At 43.7% G+C, this 11,555-nt stretch overlaps 1 protein-coding gene across 4 annotated transcripts in view; it reads right to left on the bottom strand.

Annotated features, from left to right (window-relative positions):
• PLXNC1 (plexin C1) overlaps positions 1 to 11,555 on the bottom strand; it is a 142,045-nt gene that overhangs the window by 114,916 nt on the left and 15,574 nt on the right. For 2 of the 4 annotated variants that reach the window (XM_023631795.2, XM_070254487.1), the window contains exon 2: positions 7,847 to 7,987. The exons of the other annotated variants lie outside the window; for them this stretch is intronic. In XM_023631795.2, coding sequence (XP_023487563.2) covers positions 7,847 to 7,987 — 141 coding nt within the window. The remainder of the gene's footprint in view (positions 1 to 7,846; positions 7,988 to 11,555) is intronic. 4 annotated transcript variants of the gene reach the window in all.

The following is an 11,555-nucleotide window of genomic DNA, read 5'->3' as shown; positions in this document are numbered from 1 at the left end:
CTGAACAAGCTACCTAGAGTGGCCTACACTAAAGCTTGTCCTGACAACTATGGGTACTGGGTTTAAGTTGGTGTGTTTCATTGATGGTGGGAGTGAGCCTTCTTTGGAAGATAATTTGGCATTATCTATCAAAATTAAAAAGCACATACCCTTAGATCCCGCAGCCCCTTGTATTTATGTGAAATGGTATGTGTGCATGAATATTCATTGCAGTATCATGTCTTATAAACAAAAGATTGAAGCAACCTAAACATCCAACCATAGGGAACAGGTTAAGTGAACCAAACTACAAACAATGGAATACTATTTAGCCATAAAAATAATTAGAAAGCTCTTTTTGTATTATGTGTCATGTTTAACATTTTATATTAAATATGCATATATTTGCATATACATATATTTTATATACATATGCATATATACATATAAGTTTAATATGGTATATGTTTAATAAAAGGGGGGAAAGGCTATCTCCCCCCTTTTGCTTGCAGACATATATAAAATATGTCTGATATCCAAGAAACCAACATCACTGGTTGCCCCGGGGATCAGGAACATGTGACTTTCACTGTATATTCTCTTAATTCTTTCGAGTTTTGAACATCAATGTACTATCTCAAAAAATACATACATACTATTTAAATTAAAAAATTGAGGATGAGTGGGTCAAATTGTTTTTCTTGTTGCTAGATTATACAGAGAATGATCTATCACCCTGAGGACAGAACAAGAAGTTTTCATTCTCATCACAAGGGACCCAAATGTCCTAACAGAGGGACAGGGGTCTCAGCCTCTGTTGTCTGCATCTCTCTCAGATGACTACAGAACAGGAGAGAGATGGCTCGCTTCCTCCTCCAGATTTCTATTAATATCACCTCCTACCCCACCCATCCCCACCCCCACAGCCCAGCCCGGGGACACCAACAGAACACCTGGATCTTCAAACTGCAAAATTCACGTCAACATTAACACAGAGAAGAAAGCCAGCAAGACTGGAGCAAGGGAAATGTTCCTTCCCCAGCTCAGTTCAGTTGGGCAGCTTCGGAAAAAGAACAAGATCAATGAAGTATTGCAGGAAGTAACAATGAGTCACAAAAACCCAAAATGTGTTGAATTTTGCATAAGAGAAACCTCATCCAACTCATACACACTCCTTGGGCATGATGTTGGCTTTGTCTACTGCTTTCGGGATACAGCATGAACATGGATCTAATCTGAAGTCAACCTGAGCCTCTGCCATGTATAGTCTTACACACCCCTTCATCCCTTGAGTCCGTAATGTCACCTCCTCTGAGCAGCTTTCCCTGGTTGCCTTTCTACCATACCACACTGTCCCTCTCTATTCACCACTCTGTTTTCGTCATAGCACTTATCACTATCTCAAATGACTTTATCATTAATTAATCCATTTATTTGTTTTCTGTCTTTTTCTTCCCACCATGAGAGCAGCGGCATCGTCTGTTTTGTTCACTTTTGCATCCTTGCCACCCAGAAGAGTGCCTGGCACATAAAAGGTGCTCAATAAATATTTATTAAATGAAAAGAAATGCTCTATTAGCATTCAAGATTTTATAGGGCTCTTCAGATTTTTCCAGCTGAAGCCTGTGCAGAAAACAAATTTTCTCTGCTGGAGAATTTCAGTTCATGTCAACATATTGTTTCTGTTGACATCTTCCTGAAGCCTCATGGTAGGCTATTAACTAGCCTTGGGATTTTTGTTGCATACAAAAAACCCTTCCAACTACAGTCCTGAAATGTGTGGCGTGCGAGACTTCCACACCATACAGTTAGTTGTATTATAAGTTCAACACCGGCCACAGGAAAGATAGCATGATGAGGAAAATAAGTGGGGGGAGAAAAATTAAACAAAAGGCTATTTATTTTTTCTTTACTATTACCATGAGATGGAAAAGCTATGGGTGTTCAAAAAGCTAAACTATTTTACACCAAATTTCTTTTCTTATGCCTCACTCTAGCGCGGCTATCTAGTTGAAGGGCAAGCAGGCCAATCTTCTCACTTATTTTTTTTCCATGAACAGTTTCTAAGAAATGCCTCAAAGGAGACATATCACCCACCCGCCAACCACACACACACACACACACACACAGAAAGCAAGGTAATTATCCAATAGCGTTTAATGTGCTTCAGTAGTTAGAGGTAATAAAGATGGAATATAAAAATTAAGGCAAATTCCTCTCCTGTTTCCAATCTACTTATCTGAATAGAAGCAGTAAGAGGAGCCAACAGCCTGGAGCACTAGTTCTGGATTTGTGGATTACATGGGAGTAACAGGTCTAAAGCAGGGCGTCCCTGCAACCTCATCAACTGGAATGAATGCCATGGGGGTGAACCTGAAACAGCTTCAGACGACATTCCAAACAGCCGACTGCGGAGCCCATTTCCAAGTTTTAACACTTCCTGCTGTTTTTACTTTTTGGTTCAATACCTCAGCTTAGCTGTGCCCCCCAACCTCCACTTCCGGCCCGTGGACCTGTCCTGGGTTCCCCATGGGCTCCTTTTCCTTACGGGAACATTGTGTGGGAATATAAATAGAGCTTGTCCTCATAAAAGATTTTATTTTTCTCTTATTTTCACTCAAAAACTTTAATATAACCAGAATCAAGGCAGACAAATCAGGTGTTACATAGTTTGTCTTCTGTTAGAATGCAGGAAGAACTTTCTGCAAACTGGTTGAATTTCACGATGGTTTGGATAAATGAAATCCATTAGTGGAAGCAGACTTTTTTCTTTTTGAGGAAGATTAGCCCTGAGCTAACATCCACTGCCAATCCTCCTCTTTTTGCTGAGGAAGACTGGCCCTGAGCTAACATCCATGCCCATCTTCCTCTACTTTATATGTGGGATACCTGCCACAGCATGGCTTGACAAGTGGTACGTAGGTCCACACCTGGGATCCAAACTGGCAAACCCCGGGCCGCTGGAGCGGAACGTGTGAACTTAACCGCTGCACCACCAGGCCAGCCCCAGTGGGAGTAAACTTTTGAGGGCCACACAGGTAGCCAGTCCTGACTCTGAGCACGTGAGCTGTGCTTTGCTGCTGGATATGGGGAAAGGGCATGACATGGCTTCCTGTGCCCTGAACCCTACTCCTGTCCTAGGGATGCTGGAGAAACCCAATACCAGTCTCCTCTCGCTGGAGCCGTTCCCAAAACCAGCTTGAACACAGATTCCCCACCTTTGGTCTAAAGGAGCCCAACCAGGAATCGCTGGGGCCCCAGAGGGGGTTCAGAGGCTCCCATGAGCTACTTGCAGCCAAGAGAGGAGTGGGCTCTGCCTTCTTCCAATACAGAAGTCTGCACTCAGCTAAGCTGCCAGAAGGCCAGCCCCAAAAAGGAACAAACTAAAACCACAGAAGCCATAGCGCCTTCTCGCAAAACCTCAAATACTTGCATCTTGGTATTAACCCAGATACTCCAATATTAGAAAGAAATTAAAAAATAAAAACCAGTTCCACAAATTCTACCAACCTTTATAGGCTACACATTTTAATTGTCAATGCAGTTTTGGTGCAGACAGATTGCTTCAGTTCAAGTCCTCTTAGCAAGCTACCTAACCTGTTCGAGCCTCAGGTTTTCTCATTCATAGAGTGGGGATGGTAATAGTATTGACTCACGAGGATTAAATGAGTTAACCCCCATAGACACTGGCTCTAATGCCTGGCACACAGCTATTATTCCTCGCCCGCTGCCTTCTTATCTTTTATGCTTACAAGAAAGGTTAATGGGCATGCACAAAGATACAAATTTCAAATTTCATGCATATTCCGTTATTACTTATTTTACCACCTGGAAAAGCTCAAAATATTCAATTCTGCCCTTGAAATAGGACTATTTTCTATACACAACAGAGTCAGCTCAAAGGAGTCCCAACCACACGATAGGCTGCACCACAATCTGGAGAAAGATTTGGCACGTGTTTATAAAAACGCGTACACTTTGCAGTGTCCTGGCTGTGCAACATGTGCAATTTGAATTCCCAAAAGCCGAGCTTGGTGTGGCCACACTTTTTCAGCTGATCTCAGTGGAGACGCTGACAACTGAAAAATTACAGCATGCAATCGTGTCCCGAAAGGAAGTAAAATGAGGAAATAACTGGGGGAAAAAGGGACTGGAACCTGTCTCACGACTGTCAGGTCCACATATCAATAAAATAAGGGTGTAGATTCGATGCTCTTAAAGGACCCTTTCAGTTCTAAATTCCTTCTGCTTCCCTAAAAACCTTATAAAGAGACTTAGGAATAAAGGCAGGATAAAGAGAGCAGTAAAGGTATTAAGATATTGTAAAGTCTTTAGTTTTTCCCCTTACTATCAGTAAAATCTTACCTTAGGAAATCGTGCCAGATTACTTGGAACAAGTGCATGTCTTTAAAGACACTTTCAAAGTGATTCGACATCTCAGCCTAAGCTCAAAATAACGTTTCCACGTAACAGAAAATGCTACAGCTATTTAAAGATACTGTTTACAAAGAGTTTGCCATAACATTTTAATATAAGCATTATCCCTCATTAACGGAAGAAAAGACGGACGCAAAATTGGAAAGTGTCTGACCTCAACTGTGTAAAAAAAAGAATCAAAGATGCTGACAGCAGTTGATTCCACATGACAGAATTAGGGGCATTTTTTTCTTTGCTTTCCCCCATCCCCCACCAGTTTGCAACTTTCTCCACGAGCATATATTACTCTTACAGTAAGAAAAAATTATTTAACTAATGTGATATTTAAAATGGCCCCAAACTATAATAAAACTCCATGAGGTTTTCAGAGATTTAAGAAGTCAGTTTTTTTGTGTGTGGTGGTAAAAAACAGCAACTGGCCCCCAACTGCTTTTCCTGCCTCTCATCTAAGCAGGCAGGTACGAGGGTGCCTGGCATCTGTCAAAAGGCCGTCGACTCTCGATCACTGGGAGAGTGATGAGTCAGACGGTGGGTGATCCACGCTCTCTCCTCCCCCTCCCGCAGCTGCCTAAGGTTGGGTTTTGTTTTCTGCTGCTCATTAGTTTCTCCACTCTGCAGCTTAAGAAGCCAACCTCGTGTCTATCAACGTTCGTCTTTTCTAACAGTTCTGGTGACAAGTCTGGCAAGGGACAAGCTTGAAGTTTCTGCATAAAGGGATTTGAGGATTCTCTGTGCCTTCCAAATCGTCTACACCATCCCAGGTCTTCAGGACTCTGGGGAATTTTGGGGGCTGCAGCCCAGAATCGGCACACAGGATACAGGCGGGAGTCTGGGGAATGACTGGGCTGTCCCAGGGAGCTTGGCGGGGCCAGTCAGCTCAAGTTCTTCCCTCACAACCTCCTCCTGAGGGACGGAACCTTCTAGAAGGAAGCTGAGTGTGGGATTTAATTCTCAAGAAGTTATCATGCCAGTGAAGTAATCCTCAGTGAGATGATGTGCTTTCTTCTCGACCCAGGATTCTTCCCTGAGCCTCTAAGAACCCTGACCCCTACAGCAGGAGCCTGGGTCCCTGTCAACAACCTGCTTCCCACTCCCTCCAGAGAACCCTCAGGAGTGGCTGGGGCAGAGGTTACAAAGTCAGTGCAGCACGAGGGATGTTCGTGTGGTCTCTGAAGTTGCTGCAGGTTCAGATCCCTGCTCTGCCACTGCACGATCTTGGGCAAAGCATCCAACTTCTCTGGGCCTCGGTTCCCTCATCTGTAAAATGGGAATCGTGGACCTACATCACTGGCTTGTGGAGAGGACTGAATTAGGCAGAACATGCAGAGCGTCTGGCCCCTGGCATAGGGAGCACCATAGAAATATGAGCAGTCACAGAACAAACAAAAACCCAACATGCCCGTGTTATTCAACCCCTAAGAACAAGGCCACAGACGTGGCCTTTGCAGGAATGCCCCACACGGATGCTGAGGAAAGTAAGACTTCAGTGGGCCACCTTCTTACTCAGCAGCTTGAAGTTGCAGCTCGGTCCCACCCCTCTGGTGCCACAATATCACAAAAACTGGCCAGCGGCATGCAAACCACCGGGGCAAACAAACAGGACAGGTGAAACCAGGCCGTCCCATGGGGAACTATTTATAGCGAAGTGTTACTTCACCTCCAATTTACCATGTAACAGTTTGGTTGGCTCAGCTTTGGGGAAACAGTGTTCTTGTCAAAGTACCCGTCAAAAATATCCCCAAATCTGAAGAGATAATTGGTGAGGAGGCCCAGTAAGGATGGATGGAAACTTCTCCTGCCAGGTTAATGGGTCCAAACAGGCTGACTGGGTTGATGTAGCTACAGACATTGCCTCACGGCACCGACAACTCATGTAGAATGACTGATGGGTATTTACCTTTCCTCGGGAAATGAAGCTAACACAACAGGAAAGATGATCAATGTATATTTTAAAAGAATGTGTATACAAACAAACTCCCTCCCATATGTTACTGGGTTTCCTCCAAAGAAAACAGATTAAATCAGATGCCTACCAGGCACTCAGCACGGTATCAGGCTGTGGGAATCCATGGCCCCCTTCTCAAGAAGCTTGCGATCAAGTTGGGAAGGCAAGACAAACCGAGTGAACAGGTGAGGCGTCAAAGCAAGACATTTGTCACGAGCCGAAAGAACGATACAGATAATGAGTGTTTCAGGCGATAAGGAAAAACACGATCACACCAGGCTCAGGAGCCCTCAAAGAGGAGGTGGAGTTTGAGCTGAGCCAAAGCGCAGATACGGAGAATTCAGTAAAACAGAGAAAAGGAAGCAAGCAATCCAGGAAGGGGGCACAGTGTGAGCAGAGGTGTGGGAGCAGGACTCCACATTTGGAGAAGAGGAAGCAAATAGATTTGGCTAGAGGGTGGGAGAAGTGCCCAGAAGACAGAAGTATAGACTATCAGAGGAGAAAGGATTTTCTAGATTGCCCAGTACAGTCTCATTTTACAGATGAGGAAATGGAGGCTCAGGGAGGGTGGGCAATTCACTTAAAGTCACACAGCTCGTTATCAGTGGGAGATCAGTTGAGAAAGTAAATCTGCTACTATTCAATTTAGTATCTGAGCTGACGGTAAATCAACTGGCGACAGAGAGGCAAAGGAATATCAGCTTAGGGTGACGGAAACAGTGCAGTTCCCAACCATGGATGTTGGTGCAGGCCATGGGGGGGTGTTCAGTAAATGCTTGCTGAGGAAATTGAAAAGATAACCCCTATGTCATTTCAGACAAGTCATTAGGTATCTCTGATTTTCTGTCTTCCTCCTTCCAGCTGCCCCTCCCCCAAGCAAATAAAAAAATCTCAACTTGACCAGGGGTATATCTAGACAGTGGGGAGAAAACAGTCCAGGGGGTCCCACACGAGCTCAGATCTCTAACCTCTCTCTAACCTCTCCGTAGTGTGTGGCTACAAAGGGCAGAAAATAAACCCCCTCTGTGGGTGGCAAGTGGGCTAGAGGGAAGGAACACCTCTTTTTTCTTCTTTCCAAGCCCTGTAATCTTTCACCTCTTTGAAGCTGTGAGAAATCAGGTGCTTTGACATTTTTATGATAAAGGAGATAGAACTGAAAGGTTAAATGTCATTGGAAGGTGAGTCAGGGATGGGGTAGAGGCCAGATCCCCATTAAGCTCAGCCAGGCAGCTGATGAGGAAGGAAGGGAAAGCATCTTGGCAGGCTCCCGGAAAGCAAGGTGGCCCGTGCTTCTCCATTACATGGTTAGGGAGGTTATTACATCTAGATTTCCAGAACTTTCTTTCAGGCCATTTCTGGGGGTCTCTGAGGAGTTCACAAAGCAGTTGGTATGGTATTGTATATAACCCAGAAGCAATAAAAAAAAAAAAAGCACAAAATGGATCACTATTAAAATCGACATTGAAGAAGGCACAGAAAACCAACCTTAAGTAACTGGCCATCTCCAGTCCCCAAGAATAAAACAGTCCTGTTCATTACCACGGTGCCATAAACGGATGTCAGGTCGGAATGGATCAAGGTAGATGATGCGATTGGTTGGACTCTTTCAGGTTGCTCCCCTTCTTTCTGAACATGCACACAAACGCACAAATAAAAAAAAAGATAATTTTTAACAGTGATAATTCTCATGATAATCAAATGTCACTCATGCCCACCTGGGAAGGATCTTACTTGAGTCCCAAATACATTTTCTTAGACAAGATTCCCAGGAACCACCTTTTATCCCCTTTATCTGCAAAATCACCATGCTTGCTCAACCCATGGAAAGCCATTTATTTACTATGTATTAACATGTATTGATCGCCAGCAGCGAGCTAGCCATCCGTTTAACACTCTCCCAGCTGATATATGAAACCGAGTTCCACTTTATTGCCAAGAGAGAGCCCACTGCTGAATTGGGAGGGAGAGAATCTTATACTTGGCTGTTTGCAGGATCCTGCTGCAATTTATTTCAGCTAGGGATTGGCTTCTGTGAGGTTAAACAAGCCATTTCCCAAGATGTGAGATGGACCATCCTCTTGGGTGTGATGGCAGAGAGGAGGGATTCTGGACTGACAAGAAGGACACACTGTGAAGCCCAAAGACAGGGTAATTAATTCTGAGGGTAAAGAGGGAAAGATACAGTCGTGGATGGTGGGTAAGACAGAGCCACAGAGCTAAAGAGGAACCAAGCACAAGGGCTGGACCCGGTGCTGATGCTCTTGAAGAGGAAACAAAAAGCATAATTCCCACCTCGAAGGCATTTAAATACTCTGAGCCTTGGAGCGCGTATCATCACATGCTCGCTCCTGATCATTAAATAAAGCCCCTCTTGAAATCCAGAGCAGGGAGAGTGTCGACCAAAATGTCTTTTTCTTTCTTGTTTAAAGGCATGAAGTGCTTCCTGCTGTTTCCTGCCTTCAACGACAGGAAACTGAGTTTGTTACACAAATCTCTGGAAGATATGGAGCTAGAAAGAGTCGTTACCGTCTGTAGCTACTGAACTCAGTGTGATAGCATACTTTATCTGCCAGAGCTCAGTTCCCAACTGTACTGAGGTTTTCAAAGGCACATTTCAGTTTCAGCCAATAGGAGAGCTGGCAAACTTAGTAAGCATCTCGCAACTCCTAAAATCACCCTGCTTTAGGAGCAGGAGGTGGGCAGAGGAAGACTAAGACTTATTAACTTCATTATATTATTGCCGACAGTGTTTATGTCTTTCAATTTATGTCTTATTAAATATTCATTATTTTTAAACCCACCAAGTTTCATTAACATCTAAACTAAATGGATTCATGGACTAAATTGATTTCCGAAGCCTTTAAAAGTGCCATCTATATTTCTTTGTGGAAGTTGCGCTGCGAGGAAAAGATAAGCTGGCAAGAATTTCTCCAATGCCGTGATCACTTTTCAAGGAAAAGATGTCATAACCTAAGAGAAAGTGACTTATTTGCATAAAATATTCCATAGTGAACTCAGTTGGAGAAGATTTTTGGAAAGCCCATTAGAGATTTTTTTTTTCCTCTTAAAAGATACTTTTCATGCAGTCAAGAAAGATGAGGAACTGTCCTGTTAAAACTGAAGTTAAAAGAGAAAAATCTCTGTGGGTCTCAGGAGGAGAACAATAGATCACTGTTTAGATAAGCATGCCTTGTGACTATGAGCAGAAAAAGAAAAATCTGATGACCTTTAGATTAAAAAAAAATAAAACCACACCACACATCTTGCTTTAAAATAAAACCAGAATTGTTCAAACTTAAGATCGGCCAAGCAATACTTTCATTGAATATTCAAGCATCGCAAAGAGGTTAACTGAGAGAATTGAGCATCATCTCTGTCTGGGCATCTAGAATGTTCTAATACCACTATCTTTGGCTGGAGATGTCCATTCTCCTCAATTCATGACACAGAAAGAGTATTGACTGTAGACTGTTCATTATCCATCCACAAAGACCAAATGGGACAGTGCCCTCCCACAGCTGGTATATAATGGGTGCTCAATAACTGTAGCTATTCTGATTAGCCAAGAACCATGACATCATGGGTGGCCTTTGCTGAGGTGCGATGAGATAATTCTGTTCATGAAAGATTGGCTCCGAAAAAACAGAGGCGGCTAAAAGCTGAAAGGGAACAAGGAGAAAACTGCTTCCAAATTTCTGTCTCATCCTTTCTAGTGTCCTTCCCTGACTTCTGACTGATCCTCAATAACTGTAGTTTTCCAAATGAAGTCCTGAATCAATAACGTAAGTAAAGTAGTACAGCCATTAAATCAATGTTCCCAAACTTGAGAGCTGGTGGCACAGAACAAACCGCCCGGGACTAGGGGTCAGAGAGTTTAAGCTGGCACTGGAGCTTGGTTCTCACTCACTGGGTGACCTGGGTAATTTATTTAACCCTGTTGGGGGCTGGCTTTCTCGGCTGTGAATAAGGCTAATGAGGTCAGGTGGTTAAGAAGAAGGGATAATAATGATAGTACTAATAACAACATGTTGATAAGTGTTAGCTGGTAGTATTATCAGTAACACGGACTTACGGTGCACCACTTGGAGTATTTTATCATCTTATGTAACAGGGCAGGGGAGGGTAGTGAGTCAGACTTCTTGCGTTTGAATCCTTACTCTATCACTTTCCAGCGAAGCAATTTTGGGCACAGTATTTAACCTTTCTGTGACTCAGTTGCTTCCTCTTTACAAGGGAAGTGCTGATAACAGCATTTATGCCACGGGCTTATCACGAGGACACAACGAGTTAGTAGCAAATCTCGGTAAAGCTTAGAACAGTGTCTGGTCCATAGTAACATACAATCCATGTTTGTTATCCTTACCTTACTTAAAAACACAAACAGTTGCTGCCACACCCATGGCAGTTATTCCCACCTTCTTCTTTGCCAAAAGAACCGTAATTTTGTTCAAGCAGCAATAAACCCAAGCCTGGGCAAACCATGATTAGTCCAAACCAAACGGTAATTCCACTCCCTATTAGCAGATTCTTGCTTTCCTACCCCTTAGAGCTAAGGGTGGCCATGTGGCCCAGTCCCGGCCGGTCAGATAAAAGAAGTCCACTTGAATGGCTTCTGGGAATAAGTTTCCTCCTTGATAAGAGGGAACTCTGGAGGTGAGGCCGTTTGTCCTCCTCCCCAACTTCCTCCTTTTGAAATCAGTTATTCGAGGCCATCCACCACAGAGTGGAGGCAGTCATTTTGCTTCTGTGAGATTCAAGATGGAGGATGAAAATCAATACGCTAAGTTTGGTGCAGGGGAACAATGCAAGACCCTAGGTTCTTGAGGATGTGACAGAGCACAGACTTCCAATTAAACTTTTTATTAACTTAACAACAGATTTCATGGTTTAAGCTACTCTTGATAGGGTTTTCTGTTACCTGCAACCAAAAGCAAGTCACTATGTAAGAAAGGAGAGTCATGGCTTGTTGGACCTGGCAGTAGGCTCTAGCTCGGCCTCGGCAACGAGGGACCAGGAACTGGAGAAGTGCTTGTTCCTCTCACCCTGGAGGACCCTGGGCACAGTCAGGATTGTGTAGCCAATTACAACAGTGAGCTTGGAAGAAAATAGGAAAGAGCGGGCCTGGACCTCACATCAGCTGTAAAGGCTGAATGGAAATGGATTCTTTTGTGCTGGAAACACAGAGAAATGGACA

This window comes from Equus caballus, chromosome 28, assembly GCF_041296265.1.
Source record: "Equus caballus isolate H_3958 breed thoroughbred chromosome 28, TB-T2T, whole genome shotgun sequence".
Lineage (NCBI taxonomy): Eukaryota > Metazoa > Chordata > Mammalia > Perissodactyla > Equidae > Equus > Equus caballus.
The sequence above is the reverse complement of the archived record's forward strand: the minus strand, read 5'-3'. Positions and strand labels throughout refer to the sequence as shown.